Source organism: Ochlerotatus camptorhynchus, unplaced genomic scaffold, assembly GCF_037179485.1.
Source record: "Ochlerotatus camptorhynchus isolate MF236.1 unplaced genomic scaffold, CSIRO-AGI_Acam_v1.1 ptg000216l, whole genome shotgun sequence".
Taxonomy (NCBI): Eukaryota; Metazoa; Arthropoda; class Insecta; order Diptera; family Culicidae; genus Ochlerotatus; species Ochlerotatus camptorhynchus.
The window spans coordinates 1,439,090-1,458,374 of NW_027040706.1; the positions used below are offsets into that span (position 1 = coordinate 1,439,090).

Below are 19,285 nucleotides of genomic sequence, written 5' to 3' on the forward strand. Positions count from 1 at the left end.
TTCTAAATAAGCTGATACATTTGTATGTTATTTCAGACCGAAGAAATTCACATTGAAAGGTTACAAGCGCTATTGGTTTACGTACAAGGATCTACATTTGCATTTGTACAAGAGTAGAGACGATGCCCGATCTAATAATCCCCCTCAAGTTACGATTAATCTGCGCGGCTGTGAGGTCACACCGGAAGTAAATTTGTCACAAAACAAATTCAACATCAAGCTAGAAGTACCACTGGAACAGAACACCAACAGTGAAATGTGGATTCGTTGCGACAACGAGGATCAATATGCCAAATGGATGGCCGCTTGTCGGTTAGCATCGAAGGGTCGTTCTTTGGCCGACAGTTCGTATGACAGTGAAGTATCCAGCATAAAATCTTTCCTGAGCATGCAGAAACCTGCACAAGCTCCGGCAATCACGATAAACCCGAACAACATCGAACCAAACGAGTATTTGTCTGTTAGATATGTTAAAAAACTGAAAAATAAAGCTATCATGCGAATGCTGGAAGCCCACGCCAATGTTAAGGATCTTTCGCTAATGGATGCCAAAATGAGCTACATTCGGGCATGGCAGAGCCTCCCGGAATTCGGAGTTACGCTTTTCGTAATCAAGTTTGACGGACATAAAAAGGAGGAACTGTTGGGTGTGGTCAGCAATCGGATCATGAAGATGGATATCAATACTGGTGATCATTTGAAAACCTGGCGCTACAACACCATGAAGGTAGGAACAAAAACTCAAAATTCTAGCTCTGAATGCTGAATTCGTAAATAATTGAATTAAAATTATTGATATTACCTAGTAATTCCTAAATCTTCACAAATAGTTGTCAAAAAATGCTTTCGACCAGCATCTGGTAAATTTCAGAGCCTTTGTTACGATTGTTACGAATTTGTCAAACTTAACTGCGAGCTTAACTGCCAGAATGTCACAAAAAATGATTTTCTTGATTGTTTGCATACTTAGCATGTGCTTGTTTTGTCTACTGCAGAGACTTTCAACTGTAGGTACTAGAAACTTTCCATAAGTGGACCACCGGTGCACCCCCTTCCCCTCACCAAGTGGTGGGCGCGCATGGACACGGCTCCCTCCAGAATCCTGTGCGGCTGCGCCATTTTCTTGTCGGCGTGCTTGACGACCATCTTCCTCTGACTAACAACCGACTACAGAGCCCAAAATATGACATTCTTAACTACAGAGGAGCAAAAACCTCGTCGAAGTCGGTTCCGTCTGCGTGAACGCCTGCGCTACCAATTGAAGTTTGTACACGCAGAAAAATGGATTTTTGTTTCAGGGGCTAATATATTTTGTTATTGATTCGAACATATCAGGCATAACATTTGATAACGGCACAAAAGCATTTGTAAACAAACTTTCTAAGGCCCTTTACACGCGAATTGTATCACTATTTCAACAAAACATATTTTTTAATCAACAAAATTGTTTTTAGAATCAACAAACAGATTATTGACTCTACAAGCGGTTTATTGATCCAAAAATATTTTTCTTTGAATTAACCGAATGATATATTTGAATCAATACCACATTAGGCCCTGAGCCAAAAATATATCCATTTGAATTTAAAAATCATTTCTCTGCGTGTAGCGAACAACGTCACTTTTTCGCCCTACTTGCGCTTGCATATACATTTGGAACCGATAACTTTAACTCAATAGACGCCATCCATAGCGCGCTTTCGAGACCGTTGATAGCATCTTCGTACGTCTTTGGTTCATGTGGAAGTTTTTGACTAGCAGACTAGCAGTCCCGGTACCAAGGTACTGGTACTCCTTTCGTCAAAGATTCTTCACCAGATTCGTACTCCGAGTTCGTGTCGGAAACGTTGTCCTGTTCGTCAATGTCTTGCTCAATTTCTATTTCGATATCATGCGAAAGCGGTGACTCGATCTCGATTAAATCGATTCGGCTTGTTGCTTGTGTGCCTTTTCACCTTCCAAAAAACGTGTCCTCTCTACTGTACACTAGAAAGCTAGATAAACATTTCGGAAGGTCCTATCTGCATTGATCGATTCTCTTCATCGACTTTCTCTTCCGTTAATAACTCAGCTGCAAAACCTTTCCCTATTGTATTTGACGTTTTGGATGCTACATAAGAATCTCCTTTATCAAACTATGTTGTAAAATTAGCGTGAAATCCTGACCTTCTTTTTGAACAAGTTGCTTTCTTTGTAAGGAATTCAGTATTTGCATTTTAATACGTGTTTTAACGATTTTTTCCCCCAACTCCAGCAAATCAATACACCGTGGAAACGTTGCCCGTTTCGAAACGCAAACTATTAATTTACATACCGTTAATGAGAGGTCATAATTTCGGTATTTTTTGTATAATTGATAAACCTATTGAATCACTATTTGAACCGTTTGTTGATAAATAGAAAATGAAACCAAAAACAATTTTTAAATTTATTGAAAATTATTTCTCGACTAGAAAAACTGCTAAAATTAAAAATTAAAATATTTATGCCAAACCAATTTTATTTTTAAATTATTAAAAACAATTTGTTATTTGCAGCAATTTTTTTTTTAATAAAAAAAAGTTATTGTTGGTAGCAACTTATCTTTTTTTATCAAAAAAAGATTTTGTCTGTTTGAAAATAAATATTGTAAATTCAACAAAATATATTTTTAATTGCGTTTTTGACAGATTTTGAAAACAACAATATTTTATGTCCGAACAATAAAGATTTATTGTTGAATTCAATAAAAAAAGTTATTAGCCGGGGAATGATAATTTTTGTTGTTGTTTTTAATACATAATATCATTGAAATTAAAAAACTTTTTCCTGCGTGTAGCAGTGGTTATCAAAAAAGAAAGTCGATGAAGAGAATCGATCAAAGCAGATAGGACCATTTGAAATGTTCATCGAGAAAGGGTCCAGTATAAAGCTGGTTTTAGACTAGGCAAGTCAAATGATCAACTCAGTTGAATTCAATTGGCTTGAAAAGTTGAGCCTGGTTCAACTTTTTTCAATTCATGTGAGTTGATCAAGTCAGTTGAATGGCATGGTTTACACGTTCAATTCGCTTTCAAGTCACTTGAATTCAACTGACTTGATCAATTGACTTGCCCTGTCTAAACCCAGCTTAAGAGAGGAGCGAACTCAAAACAAACTGCCTTGGCAACCTATGTCTAGGTGACTTCTAGCAACACTGCCAATGCAATCAAGATAGGCGCTGCTCGATTACCTCTGGCTTTGAAAGTTCGTTTTTCTCAAAACTGCCAGTACGCTCCTCTCTTATACTAGACCCTCTCTACTGTACACCATCTTGTCATTGGTTGGATCGATTAAGCGATATGCTTCGTAATGATTACAACACTGCATCTTGCACTTAGGACATAGTAGCCTGGATTGTTTACCCTATTCTTCGCGTCAAGTACACCGTAGAGCATATCAGAAGAATATCACCTTCCCATATACACTTCAAAGGGCCAGTGCAGTATGTGTTCGCATTCAAATTAGGTCACATTTTTGAGAGAATTACCAAGACCTGACTTGAAATAGATTGAGCTTCGTGAAGCGAAATCGATATTTTGAACCACCTTAATATTTAATCTATAATTTATCCAGTGGCGCCCCATAACCTCACTTTTTACCTGTGCACCAACTTTCAAACCCAGATTTAATGCCATATTCATACTCGAATCGGTTGAAAAATACACTTCATCATCTAGTTTACTCGATATTTATCCACTGCAAGCAATATTTTGATAATTGTTTATGTTTTGAGAGTTGGTGCACAGGTAGATTGAGGTTAAGGAAACGCCACTGAATTTATCATTTATTACTCGATTCCTTTCCTAGATAATGATGTAGTCATAGAATTCTAACTATTTCTTTAACCCGATTCTAGGCTTGGAACGTCAACTGGGAGATCAAGTGCATGATGATTCAATTTCAAGGCGAAAGTATCGTGTTTTCTTCGCTATCCGCCGACTGCAAGGTCATTCACGAATTCATCGGTGGCTACATCTTCATGTCGATGCGATCTAAAGAAACGAACCAAACGCTTAACGATGAGCTCTTCCACAAACTAACGGGTGGCTGGAACTAAACCGTCGCTGCCAACAAAATTCGTATGATTTTGGTATTCTTATCTTCTACAAAACTTATGTAAATAGTATGATGTCAAATGTCAACACTGCTAGGAGCTTATTTTAATATGTTAACAAAAAATAGCAAATCATTGTTTTAAGCAAGTTGGAAGGTACTTTTTTAATTGAAGTCTTTGTAAGTAACCATATTTTAGTAAGACAATCAGAAACTCGATCAATAATCGATAGATAATTTGGGATTTTACATCTCAAAGCCTTAGTTTTGACGTTTCTTCAGGAAAACACGCATAGTTAACATGCAATAATTAATGTACACTTTTTAGAGGATTTTTTTTTAGAAATGCCAAAAGTGTCTTCTGCATCGTGTTAAAACGAAGTAAATCTATAGGTACTGTTAGTGTAGATTTTATAACGTCGGTAATTCAAGTATATTTATGTTATACAAACAACCTTCAATGTTATTTTTAATATTTGAGCTACTTAAACTGTTCACATAAGGTTAAAAAATGAAACCTAATAAATGTTGAGACTAATATTGCAATAATGATAACAGTTTCATTATTTAAGGAAAAAAATCAAATAACAATGCCGAGACGGATTTTTTTAGATGATTTAAAACATAACAGCTTTGTAACTAATAATTGTGTACGATACATGTTAAATAAAATTTACTAAATTTCCTTCTAGAACAGTTTTCTTTCTACATGCAATATGACCAATGACCGACTAAAGGGGCGATTCACCCTAGAGAGGATCTAATAAAATATAGGAGCGGACCGAGGGGGTGACTCTTTCTAAGATGCAGGGAAAATTTCACTTTGTTGTTGTGAGATGTGCGTACGCTTAGTAGATAGAAAGAAGATTGATGAAGTTCTTGAAGATTTCCTGCAAAAAGTTGGAGAAAAATGCGAGTAGATGGATGTAGATGCAAGAGATGAATACAAGAGCAAATTTTCATTACGTCGAATGTAACAAAGGTAAACAAAGTCGAGCTATCAGTGTCAATCGATTCTCCTGCTATTACACTATATACTGTCCGAATATAGGATCAAATCCCATTTTTAAATTTATTTGCCAGTCAAATTGCTTTTTGACGTAATCACCTTCCGATCAAAATAGTTTTCGATGTTACTTAAGTCACCCAATTTCTATGGAGATGCCGTTTGACTTAAGTAACAGCGCTGAGAAACCCGTGAAAAGTGTACGTTCGTCGTTTCGCTTTCTCATTATTAAAGTGAATAAATCGAACTGTTTGTTGCTAAGATGATTTCGGTGGTCCTAAAATGATGAATGGGCTGCACGTAAGGAGACGTAATTGATAATTCTCCCGAATATCCTGGTAAATACACTTTGACTTAAGTAACAATAGGGGCCACCAAACGACGTATAATAACTTTTGACTCAAAAACCAGTATTTCTTAGCATGAAAGCTAGCGATTTGCATTTGTATGATTAAAACCCTGCTAAATATGTTAAACATTGCTATCACTATGAGATTATATGTGTTTACTTGGAAATAGGAATAACTTTTCGGTCATCAAAACAAAACTTTATTTTTCTCGGATTGGTGCGAATGTTACTTACGACATAATGAAAATTTGCTCTTGAATAAATATTTATAGAACATTGATTCGATAACGTAAAATTTTCTGACCATCTAAAATTGAGATTTGAATGTGTCGCACTCCAAGCGAACTGGTTGGGTTTGAGCGAAGACAACAGATCAAGAAGACTGGCAACTCTTCCATTTTCTCATTGAATATCATTGAAAATACATAATATCTTATTCTAATTGAACAATTTTAACATGAATTTAAATTAGACGAGTTCATATTCCCTCATATACACCGTATATTCGTTAAAAGTCAGGTAACAACAGTAAATCGGACCGGGAATCGAACCCAGTCGCCTCCAGCATGGCCTTTTTTATAGCTACACCTTTACCGACTGCGCTAAAGGAGGCCACATTCCCCATTCGCAGTGATGAATACACCCAACACGGAAAAAAAAGTTGTAATTTCAAAAATGCATATGGACGAGAATAATGCGCACACGGAGAAGCTTAAATAAGTACTGACTATTTAATAGTTGATTGACAAATAGGAGACGGACCCTGTGGATACCCTGTAGCTACCATGGGAAGGAGAAGCTTAAGACTGTTAACCAGGTGAAGTTTATATACTAAATAAATAATAATGATAATAATTGGTGTAACTAAGGAGAGCCTAGTACCCTCCTAGAACATGTTTAGATCTCCTGACCTTATTCTTCTTCTTACTGTAGTTAAATTACGTCCCCACTCAATATTCTTAACATACTCTATGCCCAGGAAGTCGAGAAATTTTTAAACCCGACCCGGGAATCGAACCCAGCCACCTTCATCCAGCATGGTCTTGCTTCATAACTGCGCCTTTACCGACTACTGAGCTAATGGAGGCTTGGAAAATGTAAATTGAAAACAGATGTTTTTTTAGGAAAGGCTATAATAGGTTAGTACATCCCTATGAATTCTACCTAGTGATGCCGATGGCTACAGTAAAAAAAAATCGTGGGATACTATTTCGGTTGTTTCGGATACGTAATCTATACACGGTAACCGCAAAAAACTCTTTTATAACTATAAAGTACTCATTTTTGAAGAAAAACGGGACTACTCATAAAATAACTATCGCATTTTTGAGTAATTGCTTGTACAAAAATGAGTAAAAGTTATTAATTTAGAAGTAACAGATACTAATAAAAGGATTTAAAAAAAATCTCGATGAACAATTCAAAAGGTCCTATCAGCTTTGATCGATTCTCTTCATCGAGTTTCTCTTTTGATAACCTTTTACTATGCAAACAGGTTTTGCGCTCTTTTTATCACATGGTTTGATAAAGGAAGATCTTATCTTGCGTCCAAAACGTCAAATACAACAGGGAAAGGTTTTACAGCTGAGTCATTAACGAAAGAGCAAGTCGATGAAGAGAATCGATAAATACAGATAGGACCGTTTTATGAGTAGTCCCGTTTTACCTCGAATATGCATACATGCATACTTTATAGTTTAAAATGGGTTCTTTATAGTCATTTTTTGCGTATTTTGTTTCCATGTATTGAATAACACAGCGAAGTTCAAATCAAAACAAACACATCATTTCGGATGAAATGGTTTATTATGTTTAAAAAAAAAACATACTTCTGAAAACCAAAACGAATTAAAACTTATAATGCATTATTCTTCTTATCACGATTTCTTTCGGTTGCTGGTAAAGATATTCAGATATTTACCCCGTGTCATTTCCTTTGCCTCTTGAACTCCCAGCTGATACGCTTGGTCATACATTTTCTTCACCTCAGCGATGATACCGTTAGTCGATAATGCTCCCAGCTCTGAGGAATGTTAGATTATTGAAGAAGAAAAAAATATGTGGCATCTACAAAAAATACTCACGATACATGGAGTTAATATCGTCTTGCGTTAAACCTTTCGTCCATGCCGGGGGAGAAAAATTCAAACTAGGCGTATGAAATCCGTGCATTGCTGAACCTGGGATTAATATAAGCGCGTAAGTTTATTTAATACCACCCCGTAATATAATGACAAACGAGCAGTAGGGTAATTTAGACAACGTATTTTGCTTCATACTATAGTTCAATCGACTTCCTCCGACTCATTTGGTTGCGACGTGACGTACACACTTAATTTTGTTTGCCGAATGTCGGCAATTCTGGCACCAACGGACAAATCGGCACTATGTTTTACTAATATATTTATGGGGATGTTTACCGCCCAAAACATTATTAAATAACAAAAAAAAAGACAAATTTTGTCTTTCACGTTTTGAAAAAAAATATAAAAAAATGTAAGAAAATAAGTTTGCCCTTAAATTTTTGAAAAAATTTACATGTAACCATGTTTTTTCTATCATCAGCACCGGTGTAGCTATACACCGCAAAAACGAAAACGATACAATTCAAATGAAAGACTATTACATTAATAGGCGAACGTTGCACTAAATAAATAGAAAAAGAAACATATTCAACAGCATTGCAGCATTTAGTTGCTAAATAAATTATTGGAACTATGCAATAATATTTACCTTTCTCTGGCCACATCTCAGAGGATTCTTGATCCAGCTTCTCTAAACTCATTAATTTGGGTTCATCGTCGTCCAATTCTGCAAAAACAAACTCTTATTAGCCATCTGTATATAATATATGTAGGAAGGTATTAAAAACTAGAATCACAGTCGATTACTCTAAATCCTCGCGAAGGAAAATCCATTACGAAAATTTCATATCATTCATATAAATTTGATGAAAAGCGCATATACATTCAACAAATTAATTTTATAAGTAATTGTCCTAATCGCAATTTATTTAGTCAAACGTAGATACGTAAATGGTATGGAAACGCGAACGTAAATGTTACAGAAGAAACATGTACAGACGAAAAATTATTGGAAATTTTTGGATTGGAGAAAAAGACAGAGCTCATATGCCCCTACATGCATACTTTTTTGGATATTTCGATGCACCAAAAAAATAAAATTGACCAATGCACCGAATGTACTCACGAAAAAATTTGACTTTTGAGCGGTGCCGTGTTTACTAAAAATGAACACATGATGTAATGCTCGCGTATCTTTAGAAAAGGTTCTATCAACTTTTATAAAAAAAACTTGTTAGGCCCTTTTCTCACGAGCTGAAGAACACCCACGAAAACCAAACCACTATCGGAAAGGGGAGAATTCACCCTATCCGATGGTGTTGTTGGTTTGCATGGGCGTACTTCGGTTCGCGCGAAAAATGTCTAACAAGTTTTGTGTACATAATTTGATAGGACATTTTTAAATGTTACGCGAGTATTATTCATGTGTTCATTTTTAGTACACAGGGCACCGCTCAAACGTCAAATTTATTCATGAAGGTCATTCCGTGCATTGGTCAATATCAGTTGATTCGCTACCTACTCACCTTCTTTTATTTTCACAGGTGTGCTTTTTCCATCCGAATCTGACATGATTAACCCACGTTATAAATTACATAAAACAACGAATGCTGAAATAACTGGGTACTGTTAAACACAAATTTCAAGGCGTTGCTTGCTTCTTGCCGACACAGAAAGAAGACTCTTCTTATGATAAACAATCATTCGAATGAAAATAGTCATTGAATTGAAAATTTTATGATTGTGCTGTCACAACACCATAGTGCATCAATGTGTCAGGTGGTCTTGAATTTGCATTAAAGCCCGCTACACGCTTAGTTTATATCCTACACGGTAAGAAAAAAGTCCCCAACAGCCAGTTTACTTTTACCTACTTTTGACAAGTTTGTCTCACTTTCTTCTTCTAATGTTGTCAAAAAACGGAGGAGCAAAACCCCCCAACATGAGAAGTAATTGTCCATCTCGTACAATTAAAAAATATTGAAATCTAAATACGGTAAAAGTTACGCTAAATCGCAACTCTCCGTACCGACGCAAAGGTCGGTATAAAGGAAGAGAATGCAAACTTAGTTTTAAAATGGTTTATGCGTGCCAGTATAAAATCGATATATACTTACAATGCATAGATACGGTTTATTCGAGAGAATTAATTTTTCGTTTCTTTATTTTATTTATGATAAATATTATTATTTTCATATAAAAATTAAAATTCCAGAGTGATTTGAGATTTGGGCGTAATTGCATTTGTAAATAAACACGTCAATCACCGATTTCTTGCGAGTAAAAGCTCAATCTCGAAGACTAATAACACTAGCAGGTAGATGAATGATTCCTCTATCATTTGGTATAGTTTGTTTACGAGATTGCGCTTTTGTTGGCGAGGAATCAGTCATTGACATGTTTGTTTACAAATGCAATTACGCCCAAATCTCAAATCACTCCGGAATTGTCTCAGGAAGGTTATCAATGACTTTATTTTTTATGAATATTATTTAAAACATACCTACGATTTCGATATTCATTAGGATGAACTCGTGCTCACGCAGTGTAGCTGCCCAGCCAATCACAGGCGCAGTAGAAATCCACCGGGACAAAGCTCTTCACCAGCACGAAGCTCCCAAGAGAATACAGATGTTCTTTTTCCTATTATTTTAGTAAACACTGATCGAATACCACTCCATTATTCGGACTTAGTATCATTTTGACGAAAATTTTAATCGAGCCAATGTATACATTTTGAAAAACCATAAAATGCAAAAAAATCGACAGTGAGCATTCATAAGGGCGAATACGCGATGATCGATTCTCTTCATCGATTTTCTCTTTGCATTGCTACAGCTAGGCGAAACAATTTTCTAGAATTTGTTCAATGCAGAGTAGTAACAGGTTGTATTGGCTATCGAAAGCAACAGCAAACGCACCGAAAAACGTTAAATCTAGCAACAAAAGAGAAAATCGACGAAGAGAATCGATCATCGCGTATAGGCCCTTATGCATGCTCACTGTCGAAATCTATATTCGTTTCGTAATATTTTTGAGTGTACTACATTCTTAAAATGAGTATTTTTTACACATTTTCTTCTTCTTCTTCTGCATTCCTTTATTTAACGTCGGTCTCTGTTCCGCAATCTAGTGCCAATCACCGACGGACATCGGTTGCCATCCATTGATGCACAGCAAAAAAAAAAGTAATATCGATCAATGTAATTCAAGCTGATGTATGAAATAATGATGTAATAGCAAAAAGCAGATACAATATTACATCAATGGATGTAATTTTGTTCGCAAAATCGATGTACATCGTACAACGTTATATTACACAACCGATGGATTGACCTGGTTGCAGCAGTTTGGATGTAATATTCAACAACTTTTTTTTCTGTGTGGCAATCGCATGTGCAGGAAGGTAGCTTCCACACCTGCATAGAATATCGCACCCATTGAACACACATGAACCGGGACCAACGGCTTTACTTCCCTTCGAAGACGTGACCAGAGATTTTTAAACCTCAGAAAAATCCCACCGACCTCGGCTGGAATTGAACCCAGACCCATTGGGTTGAGAAAGTAGTCACGCTTACGACTACACCACCGGCGCCGGCTTACACATTTTAAGATCCCCTAATTTACACAGTTTTTGACAGCTAAACATGAAAAATGTGTATTTTTTACTCATTAATGCGTTTATGCTGGCTACCGTGTAAACTCTTACTATTAACATTGAATCTGATAACCATAACTTTATTCACCTTGAAATGTCAGAATCGTGGCTGTGTGCGTTTTTTGATTAGTTGTCAACTCGTTTAGCTGATTCGTAAGCACAAGTGGAAATCCAGAATGGGTCTTACAATTTCTAGTGTTTTAACCAGGCTTTTCGGAAAAAAGCAAATGAGAATATTGATGGGTAAGTTTCCTGTTATCTCAACTTTCAGAAAAACTTTACTTTTAGCGGAACAAATACCATTATGAACGCGAATTTCCCAATTCTAATATCTACCATGATGACGTCACATGCCATCTTTTTCCTTTTATTCTCGATTCATCGTTAATTAAATAAAATCGCCTGTAGGAGGCAAACCATCGCTTATCAATATGTTCCAGACAGATTTTCGGGTATGCAGTGATAATCTTCACAATGTCATCTGTTCTCTTTTTCAGTCGGTTTGGATGCCGCCGGTAAAACCACTATTTTGTACAAGTTGAAACTGGGAGAAATTGTGACGACCATTCCGACCATCGGCTTCAACGTAGAGACGGTCGAGTACAAGAATATTTGCTTCACCGTTTGGGATGTGGGCGGCCAGGATAAGATTCGTCCACTGTGGCGCCACTACTTTCAAAATACGCAAGGACTGATTTTCGTTGTGGATTCAAACGATCGCGAGCGAATTGTGGAAGCTGAAAAAGAACTACAAAGTATGCTCCAGGAAGATGAACTACGAGACGCAGTTCTGCTAGTGTTCGCCAACAAGCAGGATTTACCGAATGCTATGACTGCGGCGGAGTTGACCGACAAGTTGCATCTTAATCAGCTCAGGAACAGACACGTAAGTTGTCAGGTTTCACTCATATATTCATGGTTGCAAATGCTCATTTCGCATACATATATATATATTTTTAATTATGAAATTATAAGATATTATGAAGATATTTTGTAAGTTATATGTGTTTGATACATAAAACTTGTTAATTTCGCGTTGGGACCGTCCAATACCACGTGGACAACTTAAGAGGGAGAGGAGTGTAAAAATGTCCACACATGTCCTAGGGGAGGGGCAGGTATAATTATTGTCCACGTGGAAACGTTCAAATATTGAATGAATACATATTTATATTACATATATATATATTATGTATTACGACTAGAGAACTTTAGGTATTCACCTTTATTCTTGTTTTCGTTCAAACCGTATTTTCCACACAAAAAAAACTTTTTTTTTTGTATGGAAAAAACGGTTCGAACGAAAACAAGAATATGGGTGATTGTCTGAACGACTTCAAAGTGAGGGTCTAGCGACTTTCTTAGCATGGCTATAGGGTGTGCTGAGATTATAAGAGTGGATTCACAGAGTATCGAAGTCATTACGGAAGACTTAAAAGCTCATTGAGTGCGAGTTTCAGGGCAAGTCGGGATGCCATTTGAAGCAATTTAAAGCTTTGAGCTTTCATGATGAACTTTCCGAGATCCTCATAATTTATCTCGAAGTATGTAAGGTTTACTTATCTCTGTCTGTGGTTAGCTGTACTTGATCTTAACGTTTAACTGATCAACTCTGGATTAGAAGCAATCTGGAATGACATGTATTGTCAAAAAAATGTTTTATGACGCCGATTAGCTGAACACCATTAAATATACCGAACGCTATTATACCGTATGGATTACTAGGTCGATCATCGTTTAACCGAAACTAAATTTTCAATCATACTTCAGCATATGTCATCGGTATTTTATGAATTTGTATAACAATACAACATGATTTTAAATAATTTATCCAGGGTGCCAGAACCTTTCAAAACTTTAGGGATTGTCTTCAAGTTTCGAGTTTTTTCTAGTCGTATTAAAATTAAGTTAGTTTAAAGTCTTACAATCCTCTGATTTTCCAATCCTTGATCTTTTTAATTTCCCTAGAAACCCCTCACAGAATATTTTTATTAATTTTCCCAAGAATTTTCTTAGAAACAAGTTTCAAGTTATCTCATAAATTTGTTGTTTGGGTGGGGATTGTTAGAATTTTGAGAAATGTGAAACTTAAAATCTCAAGATTGAACAATTTTACTTAGTGTCTCCAGCAGGTGCTTCCAAAAATTTGGAATTTTGTAATCGTGAAATTGAACATATTTGTAGTTCTGTGGAGATTAGCATTTAGAAAATTTTACAATATTGTGTGACTCCGACAACTGAGCAAAGCAAAATTATTAAAAAAAAAAAAAATATTAAAATTTTCAAAAGACGTAGGTATAACATCTCTACATCGCGCGTTTTTTTTTTTTTTTTTGCATGAAAAGGATTTTAACATTCTACAATTTGTTGAACGTTCAATGCTTAAAGATTTCTTATTTTTATCAAAGACATCCCCAATTCCTCATCTCATCTTATCTCTTTAACTTTAACAGCTTACCAAAATATGTTTGAAAACGTCTTGGTAGAGATCTACCATTTTATTCGATAACCTCGTCGATAACAGTTATTCGATAATCATCGTTAAAATTAACTCGAACATTTGTTACAAACATTTTATTTTAAATTTTTCTTAAAGTGTGGGTTAGGATGGTCTAAAAATTGGCACATATGATTATTTTTAGATCATCCTGGAATAAAGTTTAGGTCGACAATTTTATTTTGTTCACTAGTAAAATTTCTGACACACCAGAAACAATTTGGATTCTAATTGGAATTCCCTTCAAACTTGCATCATCTACTGATTTTTGTTTTGAAATTTACTCTACAGTATTCTCATACAACCTCGCCCTTCAGTTTATTCTATGTATAAAATGCTTGTGTTATATTCATTACTATTTCTTTGGTAATTTCTTCAGATTTAGCCATTAGCATTTTTTAGAAACCTTATCAAATTCACCTTCAGAAGGAAAGTAAGCCGTTGGTCCCCGGTTCATGAGTTGATGGGTCGATAGGTAGGGTCCAGGTGTGGGAGCTGCCTCCCTGGCGTGCTCAGCACGGAAAACAAGATCGACGGAAAACAAATCGAAGGAAAAAAAAACTCCGACCTGTTTGTTAGTACAAAATTTTCTTGAAACCTTCCACAGAACAATTTCCTCAGAATTTTGTTAAAATTCTTCATAGAATGTTGCAAGGGTTCTCCGTAAAAATTCCCTAATACCCCGTACATACTATGGCTTATATCATGTAATATAGGATATCTTGCAATGAGCACTCATACATAAGATTTCCAGTGAATACTAGATGTATTAGTGCTCATTGCAAGATGGCGTATATCACGTGATATACGCTGTTATGTGAACGGGGGATAAGATTTATTAAGAACCCATTGAAATTATCTCTCGAGCTAAAAATGTCTTTAGAATTCTAGTCAACATTGTCAATCTTTGAAGTGCCAGAGTCATTGGAGTTTCAAGGAAGAGAAAAAAAATTCAAACATACAAATTGGATTCAAAGAACAAAATATTTGAAAATCTGAATAATAATTCTCAGTCCTTCTAGGAAAAACAAGAATCATGAAGATTTTCGTATTCTAATTATCAAAAAAAAAATTTTTTTTTTTTACATATTTTGAGTTTTTTTTTTGAGTTTTCTGAAATAATGGATCTAACTCAAACGAATGTGGAAGATAAACATTAAAAAAAAGTTGTCAGAAGCTACTTGAACTAAAAATTTAAACTTTTTTCTAGATAGGGGAAATGGATGTAATGTCGGCCTTAATACCCCTAATTTGGGCCCATACATAAATTCAGCAATGGACTAAATTTTCAATAGCGACCAAAAATATCCATTAGTACCGTCCCAATGACGCGTTCATCTAGATACAACTGATAAATAGCAGATATTTAGCGATGGGCCCAATCTTAGATCCATGGCCAACATTAGAGCTATTTCCCCTACATGAAATCTAAAAAATATATTTTGCGGCTGAGTTAGGGGGGACGTGTCACTCCCCTGCCCACCCTTCTTGGCTAAGGCCAACGGCCCATCACTCCTAGCCCAATTTGAACCATTCCAAAATAAGAAGCCATAAAAATATTATGCTTCCCCTAAGCGGTCCCTCCGCGTCCTAAATGCATCTCTCCTGCCTTAAAACTGTTACTAAGAATTGAATCCCAATAATACAAATTTTGGTTAGAATATTGGAAATATGTCAACCTGCACTGAATTGGCCATACAAGTATTACTTCCCACATTACGTTGGCTGGATTAGTGATCAGATCGCCGGATACTTGTGTCCTTCACTCGTTTTCTTTCAAATTCCCTTACCTATGAGTGCTGATCAGTCATTAATTCTAAAGATTATGGCAGAACCTCGAAAGTTGGATTAATCTAGTGATTTCTAATGCCTCCACTAAATACTTCAATCCTGCTGCGCAACCAGTACGGCTCCATCATATGCCGTACGACAAAACCACAGCGACCGCACTACCAGACCGCAGCGCGTATGGGCTGATTCAATTTTTATTTATTTATTGAAGATACTTTCATGTTTGAACATAACATTAGCGTACATTTAGGTGGCTACGGCTGTATTTCAATTGGTGAATTTTTACTTAATTTTGTTTGTATTCTTTCCCCATTCCAGTGGTACATTCAGGCGACCTGCGCCACTCAGGGTCATGGATTATACGAAGGCCTAGACTGGTTATCCAATGAACTAGCCAAGAAATGATGTGCTAGTGTCGAGAGGGGGCGTTAATCATCTGCAAACATTTACAGCACGCGTAAGCCGGTTTTTATTCCCGTAAACAACTTACCTATCCATCTATATTTTGTACGGTTGTTTGCATTTTTTGTTTTCTACAAAAGAATAAGGAACACAATTATTTTATGTTCAATTGCGGAGCGAGAGAGTAATTAAAAAGAATATATCAGAAATCTTAATTTCCATTTAGATTAAACAAGTTGTCAGTAATGTTTTCAAATTATTCCGTTGTAGCAACACAAGAAAAGTAGATAAAATCGACAGCATTCACTTTTTATAAACTTATCGGTGAAAAAATACGTGTAATATTGATCGGTATGAGTATGATACATGTAGACGCAGGTAATTAAAACACTACACTAATTATTTGTAAATTTTAAGTGATATTTTACTATAACAATAAATAATAAAAAAATAATAAGTTGTCTCTGGATCAATTGACTAAAAGAACCTCCTTCAGTGCTTTAACTGCAGCGAAGAAACATACACATGTCTTGGGTTATAAAACTATTACCACAGACAAACAGACATAACACATTGAATATTTCTCACTGTAAAACATCGTCGCTAAAACATTACCGCCATCTGTTGAGTACATTGTGGTGGGTAGTACGCGGAACAGATGGCGGTAGTGTGTAAACGTAAAACACAAGGGAATTGACTATGCGCGCCACAGAGGGTGGTACTGATTCTGTGACACTACCCCGAACGCCATAACCCCGAACGCCGTTACCCCGAATGTCCTACTACCCCGAATACCCTACTACCCCGAAATTAAGACAAACGGAAGAACAGCATGCGATCAAAAGATGGGTAAATTTTTTAGAAGAAAATTTTCTTTTGTAGTTTAAACTGAATACAAATGATAACAATAACTATTTAAAATTGATTCATGTAAATCAGTGATGCAAAAGTTCACTATGATTCGCGAGCTTTTTCCCAGGTGAAATCTCTATTGAAAGTATGCCAGTTGGGCAGGAATGTCAGTAAGGCTTGAGCGTCAGTTTAGCTATTTATCAAATGTTGTAGTGAATGTGTGTAGTATTATTTATGTTATTTTTGAATCTGGAAGAGATTTAGTATAACCAAATGTATTTTATACCAAATGAAAATTCTATAACATTCCCCAGAAAACCATCCCCCCGAATTCCATTCCCCAGAATGTACCATTCTCCAGAAAAGTATGCCATGTATTATTGACTATTTTTGTTTATTATAGTCACTCCAGGAATCTTCTTTCGCGTATATAAAAAGAAGAGAAAAACTTCTTAATGGGTCAAGGGGTTTGAGGAGACCTTAATGAATCAAGGGGTTTTCCCTTCTTTGAAAATATAAGAAAAGGAAATAAATTTTTTTATATACGATATATTCCCTTCTTTGAATATATATAAAAGAGAACATCATTAATTCGATAAATATATAATAAAGAAGGGAATATTCCTTTCTTTGAAAACATAACAAAAGAAAATAATTAATTATCTGGATATACGATAAAGAAGGGAATATTGAATATATAAAAGAGAACATCAGTAATTCTATGGATAAACGATAAAGAAGTGAATATATCTTTCTTTAAATATATAAAGGAGAAAATAAGTAATTCTTTGGATGTATGATAAAGAAGGGAATATTCCCTTAGTCAATACATGGCATACTTTTCTGGGGAATGATGCATTCTGGGGAATGGGATTCTAGGGAATGGTTTTCTGGGGAATGTTTTAGAATCCAAATGACCATTAATGGTCATTCGGGGTAGTGTACTATTCGGGGTAACGGCGTTCGGGGTAGTGTACCGTTCAGGGTAAAGGCGTTCGGGGCGAGAGGGACGACTCTATCTGCAGGAAATATTGTGTTTTGCTGTGGCTAGCTGCGCGTACGCTGAGTAGATAGAAAGAAGATTTATCACGATTTTGAAGATTTCCTGCAAAAAGATGATACGCGATGCAAGTAGATGCGAGAAATGAAAGAAGATTTTTCGAAGATTTATTCGCTAGTGTGAGATTTATTGAGCATCTAAAATTGAGATTTAGATGTGTCGCCCCCCTCGGTTCGGGGTAGTGTCACAGAATCGATATTACTACCAACTACGATACTTTTAAATTGACCGTTAAATGCTTGTTCGATTAACAACTTGTGAGTGTTATGTCTGTTTTTCTGTGCTTAAACATCCATCTTGAAGATGCATGATAAAGATTTGCAATTAGGGTTATGTGAAATCATTGAAAAATTAAAATCTGATGCGCAGAGGGGCTGATAAAATCGGGTCATTACTGTATATCCACGAACTCTGTCTATGGGTGAAGTTTCATAGAAATCAAAGACCCTTCGACCCCAACCTGTTCGGTAATTTAAAAAAAATCCCCACAGTAACATGATGACTCGCCAATTGTTGCATATGCTATATTCGTAGCCCGTTCGTAACGTTATAGCACAGACAAACAGACATAACTCTTGCAAGTTGTTCATCGAACAACCATTTAACGGTCAATTCAAAAGTATCGTAGTTGGTAGTACCGCCACCTGTGGCGTGCATAGTCAATTCCCTTGCGTTTGACGTTTACACACTACCGCCATCTGTTCAGCGTACTACCCACCACAGTATACTCAACAGATGGCGGTAGTGTTTTATATCTGTTTGTCTGTGATGTATATTTACCTATAATGATGCCCTAATTGATGCTTGTCGCCGTTGATTGCTTCTTTTTGAATCTTTTGTACTTTTTCTCTACCGCTTCGTATTTCATTCCGTGCTTCACCGGCAATTTCCTTCCGTAGATCGTTCTTGATTAATTCGGACATGATTCCGCTTTTCCTGTTTTTTTTTTTTTTGGTTTTTTCTTGTTTTCCGAGGTGGATAATTTCCGTTCCTTGTTTGACGTTGACTCCTTTTTCGCTGGTTGGTGTGTTCAGTCTTATAGAGTTCTCCAGATGCACAAAAGTGTGCGTGAGACCGCGCGCTACCTTTTTAAGTAGTAGTGATACCATAGAGGTAACTCTAAGACCAGAAGGTCCCGAAGAAACGTGCTCAACTTTTTGGCTCAGCTCTGGTACTATCTTCGGTCCCAAGCTAGTTGATTCACCCCTCGAAACATAGGAAAATCCACTAACCCCTCATTTTATCTGTCAAACTTTCATAGCGAATCAAAACAAACATTGCGTAGTACTAGAATTTCGACTAGAATGGGATGCGTTAATCGTTCACGCAGAAAAAAAGTTTTTTTTATTTCAATGATATTATGTATTAAAAACAACAACAAAAATTATCATTCCCCGGCTAATAACTTTTTTTATTGAATTCAACAATAAATCTTTATTGTTCGGACATAAAATATTTTTGTTTTTAAAATCTGTCAAAATCTGTATATTTTGTTGAATTTACAATATT

The 19,285-nt window shown here is 36.0% G+C and overlaps 3 protein-coding genes across 3 annotated transcripts in view; 2 read left to right on the forward strand and 1 right to left on the reverse strand.

Annotated features, from left to right (window-relative positions):
* LOC135703595 (unc-112-related protein-like) overlaps window positions 1-4,782 on the forward strand; it is a 51,526-nt gene extending 46,744 nt beyond the window's left edge. The window contains exons 5-6 of the mRNA XM_065224854.1: window positions 37-727; window positions 3,878-4,782. Of these exons, the coding sequence (XP_065080926.1) occupies window positions 37-727; window positions 3,878-4,078 (892 nt within the window). The 3' untranslated portion in view covers window positions 4,079-4,782. The remainder of the gene's footprint in view (window positions 1-36; window positions 728-3,877) is intronic.
* Window positions 4,783-7,244: 2,462 nt separating this feature from the next.
* On the reverse strand, window positions 7,245-9,194 carry lin-52. Its single transcript, XM_065224815.1, has 4 exons — window positions 9,040-9,194; window positions 8,163-8,240; window positions 7,514-7,609; window positions 7,245-7,452 (listed from the first exon to the last, which is right to left on the reverse strand). The coding sequence occupies exons 1-4, from the start codon at window positions 9,083-9,085 to the stop codon at window positions 7,307-7,309; spliced, it is 366 nt and encodes a 121-aa protein (XP_065080887.1). The 5' UTR covers window positions 9,086-9,194; the 3' UTR covers window positions 7,245-7,306.
* Window positions 9,195-11,274: 2,080 nt separating this feature from the next.
* Arf102F (ADP-ribosylation factor 2) lies at window positions 11,275-16,139 on the forward strand. Its single transcript, XM_065224894.1, has 3 exons — window positions 11,275-11,417; window positions 11,672-12,060; window positions 15,781-16,139. The coding sequence occupies exons 1-3, from the start codon at window positions 11,351-11,353 to the stop codon at window positions 15,865-15,867; spliced, it is 543 nt and encodes a 180-aa protein (XP_065080966.1). The 5' UTR covers window positions 11,275-11,350; the 3' UTR covers window positions 15,868-16,139.
* Window positions 16,140-19,285: the final 3,146 nt, after the last annotated feature.